This window comes from Hyla sarda, chromosome 6 (genome assembly GCF_029499605.1).
Source record: "Hyla sarda isolate aHylSar1 chromosome 6, aHylSar1.hap1, whole genome shotgun sequence".
Taxonomy (NCBI): Eukaryota; Metazoa; Chordata; class Amphibia; order Anura; family Hylidae; genus Hyla; species Hyla sarda.
Window position 1 is genome coordinate 218555384 of NC_079194.1, and position 21291 is coordinate 218576674.

A 21291-nucleotide genomic window follows, 5' to 3' on the forward strand; every position below is an offset into this window, starting at 1 on the left:
TGATGCAGAGTGGGAGACTTTACTACATATTTCAGTTTAGATGTCTTTTACACATTTTGGGGCCAGATTTATCAAACTGTGTGAGAAGAAGTGGTGCGATTTTCCCACAGCAACCAATCACAGCTCAGCTTACGTTCTAAGGTAAAGTGAAAGCTGAGCTTTGATTGGCTCCTGTGGAAAAATCTCTCCAGTTTCTCACAGAGCTTGATAAATCTGGGCCTTAAAGTTCTAGAGTGCTCACCTTGCTGTCCCCCAGGACAGTTATAATAGGCATGCCCAGGTTTTTAACATGTTGTTTAATATTGGTACCCATAGCTGTGGCAAGTTGTTGCAGGATGCCCAAGGTCTGTTGCACCTGTAAAAATAATATCAGGAAAGTACTTTTATAGAAGAGTAACACATTTTAGAATTCTCATCTATTGTAAACTTCAGCAGCTCAAGATATGGCTCTTGAAGCTTATGGATATAAATCTTTCAACATGCTGACAGTACGTACCAGGATCTTATTTGAGTCATTGAGACGACCCTTCAGGGCAATTGGAAGTTCTCCAATATTAGGAACAATAAACTTTGCCTCATTAAGGATTGTTGTTACTTCATCTAAGCCTTCCTTGCGGATTTTCCAGTTTTTATCCCCTATCTTTGACACCAGGTCAGAAGTAATTTTGTCACTAGCGGAAAAAACATGTTATAAATTTTTAAAAATGCATCAAAACATATAGGGGGGGGGGGGGGGGGCAAAAAAAACCACAAAGTAACCTGATATCACTCCGTGGCAGAAGATCCATGACATCAGCTGGAGAATCCTCTTCGTGGTCCTCACCCTCATCACCATCATCCCCTCCTCCTGAACCAGACTTTGAAGACCCACGGGTTTGTGCAGGCGGAGTCTGTCCCTTCATCTGTAAAATTGAACACGCTAATGATGCAATATCACATAAGATATTGTGATTGGCGATTGTACAATACTCTGCACGTCTTCCATGAAAGTAAATTATGACAAGTTATTTTTATATCATAGTTGGACAGCATTTCCCCCTAAAATGAGGCACATGACGATTGCCTCTGAGGGTTTTTTCCCCACTCTTCAGGATCAACAATGTAGAGATTCTCGGATGGACTTAGACTTGTGTCTTTTTACTGGAATTCAGTCCATATTACCCAAATTTCAGTAAAACAGAGTAAAAGAAAGTAAAAAACAGCCCACTGGTGAATTTGTCAGAGAAACTATATTTATAACATGGGATCTAAAACCAAACCTACTTACCTTTTCAAACTCTGCATCAATTTGAGAGAGAAGAGCCGGCTTTTCTTCCTCAAAGAACATTCGTAGAGGAGCCCCCACATACAAGAACATGACACCCAGCAATGTGATGGCAGAAGTTCTGATAGCCTGTGATTACACATGGTAATTCAGTCATGGGAACTCAAATTGGTACAAAAGACAAGTGGACAGCGCAAGAAAAACTTACAGGGTTTGTGGCAGCAAGAGCAGTCTTTACATTGCTTATGAACGCTTTGACATTCAGCCTGAAAAAGCATTAAAGGTTTGTTTAGAAATCCACCAATTCCTGCAGTTACCATTCTTCTGGATATGCAAGATGGAGGCTAAAACTTACCCTGTAAATCCAAACTCTTTTATTGCATTTGAAAGCCAGTTCAGGGTTTCTGATTGGTTCTTAGGATTTTTCTGTGCAAATGTCAGAGAGACAACCTACAAATACACAAGCAATGCATCAGACAGCAGCTCAATACCCAATAGCAACACAAACACGTATTTCAATCTATTACCTGCTCAGCGGTCCAAGGTAGTGTACAGGCCTCGGCAATAGCACTAAGTGCTTCCTTTGCATTACCTCCACATTTTACATCTCCAACTTTGTCTACAAGCCCATCCAGAACCACATTGGCAGAGGTTTTTGAAAAGTTTCCTTTCTGAGCAATGAGAGCCACAATGTGCAGCTTCATCTGCATGACCTAGAAAAGCAATAAGGAAATATTTTTGCATTTACCATAAAATCTCTCGTAGCCTTCATTGGGGGGGAAACGACACATACTATTGGGGTATAGGCTCTTGCCACTAGGAGGCTCTGACACTAGAGCTGGGCGGTATGACCAAAAATGCATATCACGGTATATTTGTAAATTATGGCGGCTTATGGGGGTATTTAAACCCCCCCAATGAGGGAGAATACTGGAACACTGCATCCGCTGCGAAATGGTCGCCTTCGAAGCAGGTAGACCCTTACGGAGACCGTCCGTAAGAACAAAAAAGGAGACACATTGCCGAAAAGACGACGACGTAACAAAGAAGTAGGTACGCACCTCATCAAGTTTAAGAGGTAAACGCTCCCCGGAATGAGATGGAGCGGGCCAGAAGGACGATATACTCATTAAAAGGTGGAATGCAGAGGCCACCTTAAGTAAAAAAAAGAAGGAACCGGACGAAAAACAACTTTGTCCTGATGAACAATCAGAAAGGGGGAGCGGCAAGGAAGAGCCGCCAACTCCGAAACCCGTTTGGAGGCAATTCCCATAAGGAACGCCACCTTCCAGAAAAGAAAACAAAGGAAATCCTCCCTGAGGGGTTCAACGGGCGCGCCCTGTAGGGCACCAAGGACCAAATTGGAAAGGCCTGAAACTTGACCCCTTAAAGAGCTAGTTGCTGATCCAGCCCTGATTGCAAAAATGCAAGGAGTCGGGGAAGGGAGAACCCACTGGAGAAAAAAAATTGAGATTCACACCAATGAAAAAAAGAAGACCGCCAGGTATGGTGGTATATCTTCGCGGAAGAGGGGTTGCGCGCCCTGAGCATGGTGCGAGTCGCCTGTGTTGAGAAGCCACTGGCCCTTAGTACTGCGGTCTCAACCGCCACGCCGTCAAATGCAGTGACTGTACATTGGGGTGGCACAGGGCAGCGGAACATCGTCCAAGAGCCGGAAGAAGTCAGCGTTTCACGCCCTCCACGGCCAATCTGGAGCCACGAAAATGGTGGGAATGCCCTCCACTTTGAACTTCCTCAGGACCCTGGGAAGGAGGGGAAGAGGAGGGAACAGATAAGGTAGGACGAACCCCGACCAAGGAATCACCAGCGCGTCCGCTGCCAGAGCACGGGGGTCCCGCGACTTCGAAACAGAGGGGAACTGTCTGGTTGTGGCGGAATGCAAAGAGGTCCACATCTGGAGTTCCCTAGTGGTCGCAGTGAATTGCAGAGATGGTCGGAACCCTAAGTTCTGCCCAGAGAAGAATCCTGGAATCCTCAGCCATCGCCTCCAAGCTGCGAGTGCCGCCCTGGCGATTGATGTACGCCACCGCAGTAGAGTTTTCCGACTGGACCCGAACTGGGCGGCCCTGGAGAAGGATCTCCCAATGTAACAGGCAAAGGTAGATTGCCCTCAGTTCCAAGATGTTGATCGGGAAGAGTGTCTCTGGAAGACCAAAGGCCCTGGACTGTCTGGTCTCGGAAACCCCCCCCCCCAACCCGAAAGGGCTGGCAGCCGTCGTGACCACCAGCCAATGGAGGGGCAGGAAGGAGCGCCCCTGAAGAAGTAGGGGGGGAGCGGCGAGATGTCCAAGGAAGTAAAATCTTGTGATCGAGGAACAAGGGAGACTTGTCCCATCGGGATAGAATTAGTGAGTTGAAGGGGGTCGAAAATGAAACCGAGCGAAGGGATCGGCCTGCATGGCCGCCACTATCCGACCCAGGACTTTCATGCAAAAGCGAAGGGACACAGGGGAGGGGTTCCTGAGAATACAAACACCCGACAGAATGGTCACCTGTTTGTCCAGCGGGAGGTGCACCCGGGCGGACTGGGTGTCGAACTGAAGTCAATTTATGAGACAACTTAAATAATATTGTGCTCAGGGTGTGCTAAAATATAACCTTTAATGATCATTATCATAAAAATCACCAAAATTGTAATGTGCCTGTGCACCCCAAAAAAAACAAAGATCAAACTAATGATACAATTTGCGGCATAAATGCTAGTCAGAAGGTCGTCCAAGTAAGGAAAGTTGGTGAATGCCCTCGGAGCTGTGAACAGGTCGAAGGGGAGAGTCAAACTGAAAATGACCCTCCGGAACAGCAAAGCGGAGGAACCGCTGGTGTCCCGGAAAAATCTGAACATGGAGGTAGGCGTCACTGATGTCCATTGAGGAGAGAAACTCCCCCTGATCCATGGTCGCCACGACCGAACGGAGAGACTCCAAGCGGAAGTGACGCAGGAGGAGATGCCGGTTGAGGAGTTTTAGAGCCAAAATGGGGCGTACTGAGCCCCCTTTCTTGGGAACTACAAGGAGGTTGGAATAAAAACCTCGAAAGCGTTCCTTGGGAGGAACCGGGACAATGACCCCCTGAAATAGGAGGGACTGAAGCCAGAGAGGGAGACCGTGGGGCTCGGGAAAGGAAAAAAAAAAACGATACATTGGAAGAGAGGCAAACTCGATCCGGTAACCGTTGGATACCACATCTCTAACCCAGGAGTCCTGCACAAGCATGGTCCAGACATCCTGGAAGAACAACAGACGACTTCCCACCCGAAAAAAATCCATGGGTGGGGGCGTCCCTTCAGGCAGAGGTGGGTTTGCGGGTGCCCGCCTTGGCTGCAAAGCGGCCCGAACGGTTATCTGATTTCCAGGATGGGTGAAACTTGAAGAAGGGAGCCTTCTTGTCCCGAGAAGGCGCTTGCCTGGCCCCCTTTGTGACCCCGAAGGTCCGAAAGGAGGTGGATTTACAGCGGAAGTAGTACTGCGGGCCTTATTTTGAGGTAATAAGGAACTCTTCCCTCCCGTGGCTTCCGAGAAGATCTCATCAAGGCGCTTACCAAAAAGCCTAGGTCCAGTAAATGGCCTTGGAAATCCAGGCAGAGGCAAAAGCAGGGAGAAGAGATGAACCCGCCGCCTCAAGGCAATTTTTGCCACGGTCTCCACCCTTTGGCCACTGGATCCTTAAAAGAAGCAGCATCGGGCAAAGGCAGGGTAGTAGTCTTAGATAGGCAGGAAACTGGTGGGTCCACCGTAGGAGGTGAGGTCCACAGGCAATGAGGTCCTTAGTGAAGGGATAACACACTGGAACCTACTTCTTGAAATCTCTTGTCAGGATGCCTCCAGGCAGACTCCAGCAAGGCTTCAAATTCAGCATGGGAGCTGAACATCTTGGGTGCCGGACGGACACTATGAAAGGAAACTTCTGGGACAGCATCCGAAGTTCCTGGGTCCTCTAGGTGAAAGGTGTCTCTTATAGCCGAAACCAATGAGTTCACCGTGTCGGTCATGTCTGTGTGGTCTTCTGAATCAGAGGCAGAAGCCTCATCAACTAGCTCTCCAGGAAAGTGGGAACAGGTGGAGGCAGCTTTAGAAGAAGAAGGAGACACTGACCTGGTGCGCCGTTCAGGGGACCCAGAATGGCGACTCGGGGAGCGTCTTCTAAAAGAGCGACGCTTGCGGGAAGACGTAGCAGAGGGGCGATGCCCATGAGGGGAGCGCCTACGTCTGTACAAAGACTCCGGAGATGAGACAGAGGAATGAACCCTATTACGTCTGTGAGAGCGTTTAACATAGGGTGAGGGAGAGAGTCTCTCTTGAGAAACAGTGTGAAGAGGACCCTTTCAAGGCAGTCACCACGGAACGGGAGACCTGCGCCAAGTCAGAGAGACAGAGAGAGGGAAGACACCCATATTGGAGGGGCAGCAGAGCCCACTGGGTCTGGGGGAACATCCTGAGTGGGAATACCCGGGGGGGGTCAGGAGATGCAGTGGTGCAGGGGGAACAGTGTCCATCTCCTGCAGACACTAAGCTTAAACTGATTACCTCAGGCTCTGTAGGCGGGTATACCCTGCTGGGAGGAGACTACTTTTTTTGTTTCCTTAGTGTCAAGTCTCCTAGTGTCCCCCAATGGAGCCAATAGAAAAAAGGCAGGATTAAAGTCAGGGACAGATTTGGTGTCAGCGCCTCCTAGTAAAAAGAGCATATACCCCAATAGTATCGGTGTCCCCCAATGAAGAGCGGTCGAGAAATTTTTTTTTTTTTTTAAGCGTACTGATCTAAAGCAAACATTTATGGAGGTCCTTAAAGCGTACATCCAGTAATAGCTCGGGTAGCAGCATATTTACAAACCACTAGAAGAAAAGAGGAAATTGTTAAACCTGGAAGTTTGTTTCTTTAAAACCTGGTTTCTTGGCTAACATTTTCACTAGTGCTTGGCAGGGTATGTCACTCCGTTCCATTGATTCAACAGCCTACAAAAATAAGAAAACAAAACAAAGAAAAAAAACTCAAGTGTCAAATAATTGCAGGAATTGGAGGCTTGTGAATGAATATTGTTTTAGGAGAGTAACTTGCCTTCTGGAATTCCTCCATGCTTGCCAATCTTTCCTTCCAGTTACTACTGTCCAGCTGCTGCATGCAAGTTGCAGGAAGAACTGCTGCCGCTTTTTTCTTCACAGGCCTCAGGCTTAAAGAAGAACAGCAGTCACTTACATATGCCAAACCAACCACCGAACAGCTTCTCTTTATCTGGATAGACCCACACTGTTTGCAGTGTACCTTCAAAAGGGAAGTCTGGTTCCAGAGATGCCCATTTTAGCCTGCATAGCTAACTGGGAAATGGTCAGCTTTGTACAATGAAGGCCGACTATGCATACACAGCTTCCCTGCCTTCATCCCCTCTGCACAGATATGCACACTCGCCTAGTGCTCACATGGGCAAAGTGACACCATGAATATTTGAGTTGGGCAGGCATATCTAAGGAGAGGAGATGAAGGCAGGTAAGCCGGGTAATGCCCTTTTTTGCAAAGCCAGCCTTCGTTAGATTAGCAATGCTAGCTAACGCAACGGGTATGTCCAGAACCAGACCAAGGTAAGTGACAACTAATTGTAATTCAGTTTACACGCTGTCAGTTTCCCTTTAATGTACATGCTGGGAAAAAAAACAAGTATATGGTGAACATCTCAATATGACAACATTCACCCTGTGAAGGCCAAGCATGTACTTTTGGCCTGTATGGCCAGAATCTTTCTTAGATGAGTATAGACAGACTAGTTTACTTTAAAACTGCACCCAAAAAGGTAAAACAGTGTTAATCTACCCTTTTACTAAAAACTTTCAGGTTACTTACTGAGAGCTCTTGTTCAAACACCTCTTTCATATCTGCTGCCTTCTTTCCCTTAGCAGCTCCACCCGCAGATGCTTTAGCCTTTTTTACAGGACCTCCTGCCTTTAAAAAGGAAATAACGTTGTGACAAGACCATAACCTGTCAGCAGTTGATCTATGCCTTGTGACTTAACATACCTTGGAAGGTGGTGGTTTTTTAGGTGCCATTCCCGATTTGGCGGCTTCTTTTGTATCTTTCTCACTAGCTGCACTTTGTGGAGGTGCTGCTTTCCCAGGAGCAGCTGCTTTGGTTTCTTTCTTCTCTCCAGATCCTGCCTTCTTGCCACTGGATAATTCAATCTTGTCTGCACACTCTTTGATCTGAATATGAGAAATAAGAAATATTCCTTAAATCATACCTATTAGAAAAGAGTTTTAACCTGTGTAGCTTTGATAGATTTAGCCTTCAGAGTGCTGACAAGTGATTACAGTCCTCTCACTGTTTAGCCAGAGAATCCCCTCCATGGTGCATAGCTTTTTCTCATTCTCTCAATTTCAGGAGGCAGCACCAAAGCCATGCTGTTTACCAGTAGTATACACATAGGGAATGTCTTTCCCCGACTTCTCTGGCAAACCACATCCTTCAGATCAAAGTGCTGCTGCACTGTGCTTTGGAATGATTTACTGTAGACAGCATGTGGAGTTGATGCACTGTATTTTCAAAGTTCTCTGAGCAGAAGTAAAAAATAAAAAAAGCTGCAGCAAGGAATGTGTTGCAATGCAGCATTGTGGACCTACAGCAGTAGGCACACTGGTATTTACACAAGGGATAGCTGCCCTAAACATTATGGGTACCGGGAGACAAGGGGGGAGCCTTAATTTACTTTCCATGCAGACAGTCCAGGCTCTTTTCCCCTCTCAGCCACACCAACTTCCTGTGTTTTGTCCCGAATAAGCCATTAATAAAAACAGGTATTTCCAACAGGCAGTGGACAGCAGATTGCAAGAAAGTTAGATACTTTTAATAATTTAGTGCTGTTTTTTTCTGGTGTAAAGGGTTGATTGTGGCAAATGAAGTTATTTACAAACATGCCAGGAATAAAAAAGGAGGGGTTATAAGCTATGAAATGGAGGAGAGTTGCTAGAAATTTAAAAAGGAGAATTGAAGAAAAAAAAAAAAAAAAAAAGGAAAAAGTCTAAGAATGATTCTCTTTGCTGCCCACAGCAGCCCATCAGCTCAGCTTTCATTTTACCAGAGCAATATGCGAAATTAAGGCTGAGAACAGAGAACCTTACAAAACTGTTTTACAAATCTCCCTCACCAAGACTATATTTTCATTATGAATCAAGTCACCGAACATCAGGTTTCATACCTTAGTTGTACCAACTCACCCTATCAAGCTTCAATTTGTCCACATCAGTAAGAAAGGGGTTAACTGCTTTCTCTCCAACTACTTTTTGAGCTGTACCCATGGCTTCAAAGGCTGCATCTCTCACTTCTGGTGCGGAATCGTTGATTTGCTGTAGCATTACCAGACAAGACAATATTTATCATGTCCAAATGTATTAAACAAATAAAAAAAATTTTATCAAGCAAACCAACCATCTTTTAGTTAGGGTTTTACCTTCAGGAGTGCTGCACAGAATGGCTTTAGTAGACTTTTGGGCAGGGTGGAAGGTGTGCAGTGTCGGAAACTCCTTGCAAGGAACAGGGAAGTTTGCTGCTTTATTGATGGGTTCTTGTTATCCATGACAGCAAGGATATCTTCACTTATATTCTGTAGTGTTGTCTGAAAGCAAGTCAAGAAAAAAAAAATATATATATATAGTATTTCATACATTTACAGTACAGTAAAAGGACTTTGAGGGTGAAAATTTTACTGAAATGACCACTTACTGTGAGAAATGTGGCATCAATTGCCTCCTGTAGAGCTTGTACTACTTGAGGCTTCTTTTCCTTAAACTTCTCTAATATAGTTGGCACAACCTTAAAATAAAATTAAAGTGATCAAAGCAAACGAAAATACCAACTTCAGTTAGTTCTCTTAAGTGACAGTCTTCGGACAATCAATATCACAGGGTTTCAACCCCCAATGATCAGTCATGCAATGCAGATTGAGCACTAATCCTATGCTTGAGTACCATAGTCCCTTTGCTGCATTACCTGGCATTGTAGCCATTCAAGTAAACATTCTGTCTGGGAGTTTGACCCCAAAAAAATAAAAATAAATAAAAATTGATTTTTAATTGCAATTTCACCTAAAGCATTAGATCACAGGAGGCCCCAGCAGTCATATATTTGTTATGTTATTTACCTGTCTGAATACGGATACCCTTGTGGGCTGTAGTTGGGGGGTCACAGACCAAAGAAGTCTCCGTTGTGGGGAAAAAAAAATAAAAATAAAAACTTAGGTGGAAGGCTGGACCACAGCCACCTGCAACACCTTGCGACCTAGACTAGCATCACCAGATGCAAAAAGGTATGTACCAGGAAGACTTTCGTAAAAGTGTGTAAAGACGATCAGGTGGCAAGGCTGAAGCCCTGTTGCGGAGAGCCCAGGAGGCTCCGACAGAACGAGTGGAATGAGCCAAGACCCTGAAAGGAAGAGTCTTCCCCTTGCAGCAGTAAGCTTCCGAAATGGCAGAATGAATCCGTGAACTGGTTGCCTTTGAAGCAGGAAGGCCCTAAAGACGATCCTCCCTAAGCACAGAGAAGGAGTCACACTGGCAAAAGGAAGCAGTGATTGAGAGGTAAATCCGAACAGCCCGTACCACATCAAACCTATGGAGCAAACGTTCCCTGGGATAAGACTGAGCAGGACAAAAAGATGGAAGGACGATGTCCTCATTCAGATGAAAGGCGGCTAACACCTTACGTAAAAAAGGATGGAACCGGATGAAAAACAACTTTGTCTTGTGTAAGACCAGGTCAGGAGAGCAGCAGGAGAGGGCTGCCAGCTCCGAAACCCTCCTAATAGAAGTGACCGCAATGAGGAAGGCCACTTCCCAGGAAAGAGAAACTATAGAAAAAAAGGGAACAGAAAAAAAGCACAGCAATGTGCCGTTACTCCTAGTAACTGAAAATGATCCCTTCTTCGTCCGGTCCAATGGTTATGCAGATGGAGATGTCGTCTTTTATACCAAGAGGAATGCCTGTCGTCTGGTCCCGGCTCAATTCCAGTTGTTGACGGACTTCTAGATGTCCAATCCAAATGGTATATTTTGTTGCAGAAGTTTCTCTTTCATCTGCTGCACATTGGAAGATTGGACACGAACATGTATTTCTCCTCCAGGATATATTTCTTGTATGAGATCAGGCTTCCACAGGTCAAGCTTCCATTGTCTTGACACCTCCTGTATGTACAGAACTTGTTGTGCTGTTTGTGGTGTGACTTTTAGTACTTGATCACTCTTTCTTCACAGCCTGGAAGTGAATGTAAACAAGAGTCCTGCACGTGGGCGGACTAAAGGTCCTGAAAAAGGGACAAACGTCCTCCCACCCGAGAAGAATCTTACGGTGGGGGCATCCCTTCAGGCAGAGGGAGGCTTACGGATGCCAGACTTTGCTGCAAAACGGCTGGAACGGTTATCAGATTTCCAGGAAGGATGGTTCTTTAAAGAAGGAGCCTTCTTATCCTGTGAGGGTGCCAGTCTGGTTGCCCTATTCGAGCCATTGGACCGAAAGGAGGTAGATAGAGATGAGCGAAGTTACAGTGATTCGATAAGAACCTCGCGGCTCGGCGTTTGCTGACTTTAGCCTGCATAAATTAGTTCAGCTTTCATGTGCTCCGGTGGGCTGGAAAAGACTCTCCCCTAGGACTGTATCCACCTTTTCCAGCCCACCGGAGCACCTGAAAGCTGAACTAATTTATGCTGGCTTAAGTCAGCAACTGCCGAGCCGAGAAGTATGTGACGAATCAAATTACTGTAACTTCATCTCTAGAGGTAGACTTCCTTCGGGAGTTGTTATGTCGAGACTTATTCTGTGGTAATAAGGAGTTCTTACCTCCAGTCTCCTCTGAGATAATCTCATACAGGCATTTTCCAAAAAGTCGAGACCAAGTAAAAGGAAGCTCATTGAGAGATTTCTTGGAAGCGGAAACAGCGTTCCAGGCCTTGAGCCACATGGAACGATGAAGTGCAACTAGATTACCTGTGGCAAGCCATACAACGGGCCAACTGCATAGAAGCAGAGCACAAATAGTCTCCAGCTTTGGAGAGTTGAAGTGCAAGATCCACCAAATCTTCCGAAGGGGCCCCGGACAAAATGCCCTGGCGGAGTCGAGAAGCCCAGACAGAAAGGGCTTTTGACACCCAAGCAGAAGCGAAGGTAGGAAGTAAAGATGAACCTGCTGCTTCAAAGGCGAATTATGCCAGATTTTCAATCCTCTTGTCCGCTGAGTCCTTTGGCATCCGCCAAAGACAGTAGTCGCCTTTGACAGGCGGGAAACTTTGGTGGAGATGTCCATCTTGCAAGGATGTCCTGGGCAAAAGGAAACTGCGCCTGAACCTTCTTAGTCCCTTGAAAGTGCTTGTCAGGATGCTTCCATGCTGTTTCCAGTAAGGTTGGGGGGGGTACAAATGGAGCAGTCTCAGCCAGCGTCTGTGTCCGTCAGGAAGAGAATAAGCAGGCTGTGTAAAGAAAAGTCCTCAGCAGAGAAGAGAGAGGGAGGGAGGGAGGGGCTAGCCCAATGAGATGGAGGGGGGCAGGACCAGCACCAGCCAGGCGCTCATTGGTTCAAATGACCCCTGCAGCACGTGCACACCACGCTGATAGGTAGTTAACCGAAACCCCCAATACATGCGCTGATGTGCTATAGGGCCAGAATCCCCACCAGCGGTGAGTGGGTGGAGCTAAACTCTGTGAGGAGAAAACGCCATGGCCATCATTCTTAACCTCTTAAGGACCCATGACGTATGCATACGTCATGAGTCCCGGTCCTGCGATATAACGCGGGGTCACACGGTGACCCCGCATCATATCGCGGCGGGCCCGGCGTCATAGTGAAGCCGGGACCCGCCTCTAATAGCGCGCGGCACTGATCGCTGTGCCGCGCGCTATTAACCCTTTAGCCGCGTGCTCAAAGCTGAGCCGCGCGGCTAAAAACAAAAGTAAAAGTGCCCGGCTAGCTCAGGGAGCTGTTCGGGATCGCCGCGGTATAATTATACCGCGGCATCCCGAACAGCTGTAGCACAGGAGGAGGTCTTCTTACCTTCTCCTGTGCTGTCCGATCGCCGAATGAATGCTTCAAGCCTGAGATTCAGGTTTGAGCATTCAATCGCCGAAAACACTGATTGATCCATCTCCATAGGAATGGATCAATCAGTGTAAAAGATCAGTACATGCAATGTTATAGCCCCCTATAGGAGCTATAATATTGCATTAAAAAAGTGTAAAAAAATCATTAACCCTCTCAATTATCCCTTCCCCTAATAAAAGTTTGAATCACCCGGCATTTCCAAAAATAAAAAAACCATTATGTAAATAATAATAAAAATAAACATATGTGGTATCGCCGCGTGCGGAAATGTCCGAATTATAAAAATATACCGCTTTTTAAACCGCTCGTTCAATGGCGTACGCGCAAAAAAATTCCAAAGTCCAAAATAGCGCATTTTTGATCACTTTTTATACCACAAAAAAGTGAATAAAAAGTGATCAAAAAGTCTGATCAGAACAAAAATGGTACCGCTAAAAACTTCAGATGACGGCGCAAAAAATGAGTCCTCAATGCGCCCTGAACACAGAAAAATAAAAAAAAGTTATAGGGGTCAAAAATGACCATTTTAAACGTATAAATTTTCCTGCATGTATTCATGATTTTTTTCGGATGTGAAACAAATTCAAACCTATACAAGTAGGGTATCATTTTAACCGTATGGACCTACAGAATAAAGATAAGGTATCATTTTTGACAAAAAATGTACTGCGTAAAAATAGAAGCCCCCAAAACTTACAAAATAGTGTTTTTTCATCAATTTTGTCGCACATTGATTTTTTTTTGCCGTTTCACCGTAGATTTTTGGGTAAAATGACTAATGTCATTACAAAGTAGAATTAGTGACGCAAAAATTAAGCCATTATATATAATTTTAGGTGAAAATTTTTAAGAGTTATGATTTTTTTAAGTTAAGGAGGAAAAATTGAAAATTAAAAAACGGAAAAAGCCCGGGTCCTTAAGGGGTTAAAAAAAATAAATAAATAAATAAAACCCTTGAATGCTCTGTATACTAAATAAAGTACAGTCAGGAGAAAGGAGAGCTGTCGGCAGTGCGCAAACAGCGTGGCCGACCGAACAGAAGCTCCAGTCGCATCGCATATGGATGTGGCCGATTGGCTGCTATTCATCAAATCTGTATGGGCACCTTAAGAATTTGCCAAATACACATACAAGACTCCCTAAGAGTTGAATAATCTGGCATAGTAATTTCCTTTCTCCTGTACACAACTGCATTCCATATTAGTCACCAGTTACATTTCTATTTAGTACTGTTATGGGTACATTAAAACGTGAATGACTTTATGCAGACACGTGTTGCAATGCAATAAACTGAAAGAAAAAAAGCTAGCCACTATATAAGGACACACACCACAAATGTATTGTAGAAAGGTATAGAAATATTTATTGAATCACAACATATGCACAGACATTTAAAACCACTTAAGAGCATCAGAAAACATGGTAAAGGATGATAATCCAAACAACAACCCCCCCCCCCCCCCCCCCCCAGAATGTAAGCACCTACCTGCATCAGTCAAGCAGAAAATATATATATTATATATATATATTTATACATACATACAAGTATTGTCATGACCCAATAACCGAGTGTACAACCTGAGCATGGCTAACTATTAGACAATATACAAGGGGGGTTGGTGAGGTAGCCCCTGGCACACATGTATATTGTCTAATAGTTAGCCATGCTTAGTATAAACTGGTTGTGATAGCCATTGTACACTCGGTTATTGGGTCATGGCAATACTTATTTGTTTCCAAAAACTGCCTCTGGAGTGGTAATTAGAGATGAGCGAATTTACAGTAAATTCGATTCGTCACGAACTTCTCGGCTCGACAGTTGATGTCTTTTCCTGCATAAATTAGTTCAGCTTTCAGGTGCTCCCGTGGGCTGGAAAAGGTGGATACAGTCCTAGGAGACTCTTTCCTAGGGCTGTATCCACCTTTTCCAGCCCACCGGAAAGCTGAATTTATGCAGGAAAAGTCATCAACTGCCGAGCCGAGAAGTTCGTGACGAATCGAATTTACTGTAAATTTGCTTATCTCTAATTACCACTCCAGAGGCACAGTAAATGCATTCTTTATGTGTCAGGCCTAGACAGACACTTTATTATTGTGGAAGTTTAACAAGGATATCATTTGGTTTAGACAATGAATGATGCCCACACCCTATGACAATTAAATACCTCTGGCTTTACAAACTCAAGCATCATGAGTCACCACCAAGGCACTGTGAGTGGTGGTAACTGAGAAGCAAACAATACTCACATGGCAAGCATAGGAGCCAAACTTTTTTCTGAGGCCGGAAGCTAGCCCTGCTATGCATTTGGCAGCCAGTGCTACGAGCAGTACATTGGTGTCTTTGCCAACCACCTGTAATATAAAGAAAAAAAAAAAAAAAGTATAATTGTAAAGGGCACTGCAGTTTCACTTTTAAAATATAATACTTCTAGTGATAAAAAGAGGCATAACTTATTTTTCCACCTACTGTATATACTCGATTATAAGCCGACCCGAATATAAGACAAGGCCCCTAATTTCACCCCAAAAACCCAGGGAAAGTTATTGACTCGACTATAAGCCTAGGGTGGGAAATACATCATCCCCCCCCCCCTTCATCATAACCGCCTGTCAATCCCTTCAGCCATCGGCTGTCCGGGCATGCTGGGAGTTGTAGTTTTGAAACCTCTGGAGGTCCACAGGTTGAAGACCACTGCGGTCTTAGTCATCATCCAGGACCCCTTTAGTTTTCTACTCACCTCCCCTCGGTGGGAAGGAAGGGTGAGCTGGTCCGGGCCATCTATGCTGCAGGGACCGTCCAGTGGGGAGGGTTAGTTGTTCCGGGCTGTACATTTTCACCGGGGAGGCCCTCTTCTCCGCACCTGCCCCGGACTAGTGACGTTGCCTTGACGACGACACACCCTCCCCACCGGACGATCCGTGCAGCATAGATGGCCCGGACCAGCTCACCCTTCCTTCCCACCGAGGGGAGGAGAGTAGAAAACTAAAGGGGGGGGGGGGTCTGGGTGATGACGAAGGCCGCAGCTGATGGCTGTCCGGGCATGCTGGGAGTTGTAGTTTTGCAGCATCTGGAGGTCTGCAGGTTGAAGACCACTGAGAAGGGATTGACAGGTGGAGAGTTCACTCGAGAATAAGCCAAGGGGGGGTGTTTTCAGAACGAAAAATAGTGCCGAAAAACTCGGCTTATACCCGAGTATATACGGTACATAAACATATATTAGGGCTTTTTTTGCTCGACTAATAGTTTGTAAGGACACCTTTAATGTTACCATAAAACCTACAGCAAAAGTAGGTAAATGTATTGGTGGTAACGCAGTGCACTTCATGGTAATTTATTTTGTAGGTCAATAAAACGATACCAAACAAATTTTTTGATCTGTGGCAGTATACCGATGAAACTAAATGCGCTACTCCGTTGCCTGTGACTAGCGCTGATATACAGACTGAAGATCCATCCCAGAAGCCACATTCAACTCTACAGGACTTCCAGAATGGACAGTCATTTAATGCTCCTGGGTGTACATTTACATCCCGATACGTTAAGTCCTAGACTGCAATAGCATTCATGTACATTGTTGTTTGAAGGATAGTGCCATAATTTGTAGCTTTTATTGGCACCATTTTGGTCTAGATAGGACTTTATCTTATTTTCTGATCTATGATGTCATCAAAAAAAAAAGTCAGCAAGTCTAGGCTCTTCTCTACATTTACACAAGACCCATCACAAAAAAGTGGCGTTTAACCCCCAAGCACCACCTTAGGCTATAACTTCTCTATAAATACTTACTTTCTTAAGAGCTCTTACAAGATCTCCATAGTCACCAGCCTCAAGTTTTGGGTTTTTGACCAGAGTCTCCACAACTTCCAAAGCCTCCTTTCTCTCTTGCCACTTTTTGGCTTCCTATCAGAAAATCCACACCATATAGTCATTAGTTTACTGTAATACTCTTTCAAATGCCACATAAAAAGGATCATTACTTACGATTTTATCGTAGAAATCTTTAGGCAATTTTGAGAGAATTTCAACAGCTTCAAGCAGCTCATAAGCATCAACCTGAGGCACTGCTTCCTCCTCCTCTTCTCCTAAGAAACGTCATTAGATGTGATTAATCCAGGGATTGAGAAATGTGAGCATAATGTCCCTAATGCTACCGTTAAGACCTACCCTCAGCATCTCCGCTTGCCTGCTGCTGTTCAAACTTTGCCTTCAGGTCTTGCTGTGAGCGCAGGAAACGGGTCTGCTTTGGGGCAGACTGTGGAATCTTCACCCATTCCTCCTCTAGCTCTTTAAGCTACACAGAAAACAAGGTATCAATTAAACGGATAATAGAAGAAGCCACTTGAAGGAGGCCCTAAATAAGACCATAAAATGAGGCAGATAGAATGTGCAATTTTAGTGTTTAAAAGTGAAGCAGCAAGGATTGAAGCATCTCACAGGGCCTTGTGTAAAGTTGCTTGGATACAACTGATACCTGACAGTACAGCCACGTGACCACTTGTCCTGTCTTCGAGAAAGTGCTGTCATTTGAGCATACCCTTAAAAATCTGATTGTTTGGTAGTAAAAATGTTGTTCCATTTAAACTTTGGGAACATCCTTAAACCCTTTATTGGATGAAGTTTGACTCACCTGTACTGGATTAATGTTCTGCAAAGGTGGCCTCAGAGCATCTCTGATCCAGCGATAGATCTCCACAGCAAGGAGCTTGGCTTCATCGCGAACCGCCTTCTCTCGAGACTCGAAAAGCTTTGGCAACACTTTAATAATTGGCTTCAGGGACATTATTTTGGAACCAAATTCACTGCAAAAAGACAACACAAGGATATATGTACAGTACTAAAAAAAACAAAAAAAAAACAAAAACGTAATCCTGTCAGTACTTATGAGCTGCTTAAGTTGTCGTTCTTTTCTGTCAGTGCTCTCTGATGACACCTGTCTTGGGAACTGTCCAGAGTAGAAGCAAATGCCCATAGCAAACCACTTCTACTCTGCAGTTCCCGAGACAAGCAGAGCACTGTTGCCAGACAGAAAAGAACAACTCAACTTCAGCAGCTGATAATTATTGGAAATATTAAGATTTTTTTAATAGAAGTAATTTACAAATCGGTTTAACTTTCTGGAGCGAGTGAATATATAATTATTATATTATATAATAAATATATTGTATTCTATACACACACACACACACACACACACACAATTTTTTTCCCCAGGAATACCCCTTTAAAATGTAGTGCCTGCTTACCTCAGGGCTCTCCGCAGGGTCTCCACACAGGCAACCACAATCTTTGGATTCTTGTTATCCAGACCTTTCAGCAGCTCCTCCTGAACAGTCTCTCCCTTCTCTATTTCTATGTACATCAGGCAGATGTCAGAACCAAGCTCCTTTGCTTTGGCTTTTGGCTGATTGAATACTTTGTTCACAACTCCTGACACCACCTCCCCAGTAGTCCTGACAGGAAGGAGAATTTACATTAATAAAAATAAAAATCAATCAATCTGAAAACACAGTTTAAGGGCTCATGTACATAAATCATGGAAGGGCACAGAAGATTCCATCATCATGAATCTACAAGTGCAAGTGTCCTTTATAAAGAAACATGTTTCTGTGTGCTGGGCTACAAAGAATACAAACATATTGGGGGGGGGGGGGGGGGGGGGGGAATTTATCATCGGTCTTACCCTGGCTAGGTGGTGTACATTTGTCTCAGTTGCCATTTTTAGAAAAACCTTCTAAAGCAAAAGTCGCGATGAAAAGTCTCAAACATACCACGTCATGATTTCAGTTGATATCATGCAGTGGTCAGGAATTCATTTATATGCAACATTTCAGGTTGTTCCATCTTTTGTCAAAGCTGCGCTTAAATTTAGGCACAAATCTACACCAGCCCTGACTTGGCTTACAAAAGGGAGTGCAAACAGCATTAAAGGGGTACTCCGATGCTTAGACATCTTTTCCCCTATCCAAAAGGATAGGGGATAAGATGCCTGATCACGGGAGTGCCGCCGCTGGGGAGTCCCGCCACGGGAGTCCCGCCAGGATCATGCACGCGGCACCACGTTTGTAATCAGTCCCCGGAGCGAACACGCTGAGTGATAGCTGTCACGCCCCCTCCCGTAGGCTTGCATTGAGGGGCGGAGCATGACATCACACGGGGGCGTGACGTCACACGCCGCCCGCCCTGTAGTCACCGGTAATCAGTCCCGGAGCGACCACGCTCCGGGGACTGATTACAAACGGGGTGCAGTGTGAATGATCCCGGGCGTCCACAGCGGCGGGACTCCCGCGATCAGGCATCTTATCCCCTATCCTTTGGACCGGAGTACCCCTTTAAACCTGATTAAAAAAAACAAAAAAACAAAGCTGATGTTGTTCATCCGTTATTACCAGTTACATCAGGGTTTTTTTTTTAAGAAAAAAAAAAAACATTAAAATTAACGGATGATGGTCATCTGTTATTGCATCCGTTTATTTTCATCCTTTATTGTAAAAGAACGGCAGTAAAAAAGCAGAATGATACCTGTAGTGTGAAAGGGGCCTTATAATTTTTTTTTATTTAAGTAGTAAAATAAAGAAAACCTATATAACTACATGCACCAAAATTAGCATGTTTAAAACTGTCCTCTTCTGACCCCTATAACTTTGTTTTTCTGTATACGGGGTGGTATGAAGGCTCATTTTTTTGCACAATGATCTGAAGCTTTTGTCTGTACCGTGATTGTTTTGATATGACTATCACTTTTTGGGGTAGAACCTTATATTTTTTTATAGTTCGGACATTTACGCACGTGGCAATACCACGTATGTTTATTTTATGTTTTATATATTTTTTTTTTATATGGAATTTGGGAAAAGGGGGTGATTTAAACTGGTTAATGTGTGAAACTTTTCAATAAGTTTCACACATTAACCAGTTTAAATCATCCCCCTTTTCCCAAATTCCATATAAAAAAATATAAAAAAACAAACATAAGCGGTATTGCCACGTGCGTAAATGTCCGAACTATAAAAAATTATAAGGTTATACCCCAAAAAGTGATAAAGTCATATCAAAACAATCATGGTACTGATAAAAGTTTCAAGTCATTGCACAAAAAAAATGAGCCTTCATACCACCCCGTATACGGAAAAACAAAGTTATAGGGGTCAGAAGAGGACAATTTTAAACATACTAATTTTGGTGCATGTAGTTATTTTATTTAAGTAGTAAAATAAAGAAAACCTATATAAGGCCCCTTTCACACTACAGGTATCATTCTGCTTTTTTACTGCCGTTCTTTTACAATAAAGGATGAAAATAAACGGATGCAATAACAGATGACCATCATCCGTTATTTTTAATGTTTTTTTCTCTTAAAAAACGTGATGTAAGTGGTAATGGATGAACAACATCAGCTTTGCTTTATTTAATTTTTTTTAATCAGGTTTTTATCCTCTCTTTGTAAAGCTATACAGAGCATGTTCAGGACAAAAAAAACGGATGTTAAAACCTGACACTTTTTTAACATCCGATTCCCATAGACTTAAATGTAAATTTTAACGTCCGGTTTTTACCGGACCAAAAATTAGTGCATGCAAAAATTTGTGCCGGCAAAAATAACTGACATTAATAAAAACGAACATTACTGATGATAAAGAATGTTAAAAAAAATCCCATTGACAGGACTTTTTGCCGGGAGTAATAAGGGAGTTTTTTTTTTTTTTTTTTTTTTTTTTTTTTTTAACACAGGATGATACTTGTAGTGTGAAAGAAAAAAGGCCTAAATTGGGAATCATTGTAGCCCTATGGACCTACAGAATATATGTTGTCATTTTTACCGACAAGTGCACTGCATACAATCGGAATAATAATAATTTTTTTTCTGGGTTTGCCATATATTTTGTGGTGAAATAATTGATGTCATTACAAAGAACAATTGGTGGTGCAAAAAAAATAAAAATAAATGAAAAAAATAAAAATAAAATAAAAAGCCCTCATAGAAGTCTGTAAGTGCAAGATTGAAAGAGTTATGATTTTTAGGAAAATATGAAAGTGCAAAAAACCCGTCATCCTTAAGGGGGTTAACGGGGTAAAAAGGTGTTCACCTACACCACTCTTGATGAATACCCCCCATTGTGTCCATTTGCATAGGGCTTTGCCCTAAAAAAAAAAAAGCTCTCTAGATGCTGTTTAACCCCTTAAGGACGTACTCCTTCGCCCCTGTTTCCGAGTCCTTAAGGACCGAGGACGTAGGAGTATGTCCTGTCCATTCCTGGCCCCCCGCCGCTAGCCAGAGGGGAGCCGGTGCCCGATGCCTGCTGAAATTGTTCAGCAGGCATCGCGGCATATCGCCCAGGGGGGTCATTATGCCCCCCCATGTCGGCGATGGCCGCAGATCGCTGGACATTTCAGTCCAGCGATCTGCGGCCATTCTGGGTCAATCGGGTCTCCAGTGACCCGGAATTACTGGCTGATCGGGGCAGTCGGAGACGGCCCCGAACAGCCATAGCCAGCAGGGGGTGAGGTGGCACTGGTGCCACCTCACGATCGCCCTGATTAGTCGGCCGGATTCCCGGCCGACCAATCAGGGCGCCTGCTGCGGGTGTCACTCCTGCAACCCGCTCCGCCCCTCTTCCGGAGGACGTGAGCAGGTGCGGGACGTGCACCCCCGGGTGCTGGGGACCCCGATCCCCGGTGTTAATGTTGGGATCGGGGCCCCAGGAGCGACGGCGGCGGGACTGACCTGCGCAGCGTGGATCAGCAGCAGGTGGTGAGTGACAGCCTCCTGCTATAGCAACAGCTCCCAGCATGCAAAAAGGGCATGCTGGGAGCTGTAGTTATGCAACAGGAGGAGGCAGACCACCACAACTCCCAGCATTCCCTTATGGGCATGCTGGGACTTATGGTTTTGCAACAGCTGGAGGCACATTTTTTCTATGGAAAAGTGTACCTTCAGCT

The 21291-nt window shown here is 44.5% G+C and overlaps 1 protein-coding gene across 1 annotated transcript in view; it reads right to left on the bottom strand.

Moving 5' to 3' along the window:
• CKAP5 (cytoskeleton associated protein 5) overlaps positions 1-21291 on the bottom strand; it is a 135626-nt gene that overhangs the window by 82230 nt on the left and 32105 nt on the right. The window contains 21 exon segments of the mRNA XM_056526452.1: positions 242-355; positions 497-671; positions 760-902; positions 1268-1393; positions 1473-1530; positions 1620-1714; positions 1792-1977; positions 6144-6236; positions 6340-6432; positions 6434-6451; positions 7117-7215; positions 7291-7473; positions 8485-8613; positions 8718-8882; positions 8990-9079; positions 14601-14705; positions 16141-16254; positions 16336-16436; positions 16519-16645; positions 16982-17153; positions 17598-17804. Coding sequence (XP_056382427.1) covers positions 242-355; positions 497-671; positions 760-902; positions 1268-1393; positions 1473-1530; positions 1620-1714; positions 1792-1977; positions 6144-6236; positions 6340-6432; positions 6434-6451; positions 7117-7215; positions 7291-7473; positions 8485-8613; positions 8718-8882; positions 8990-9079; positions 14601-14705; positions 16141-16254; positions 16336-16436; positions 16519-16645; positions 16982-17153; positions 17598-17804 — 2593 coding nt within the window.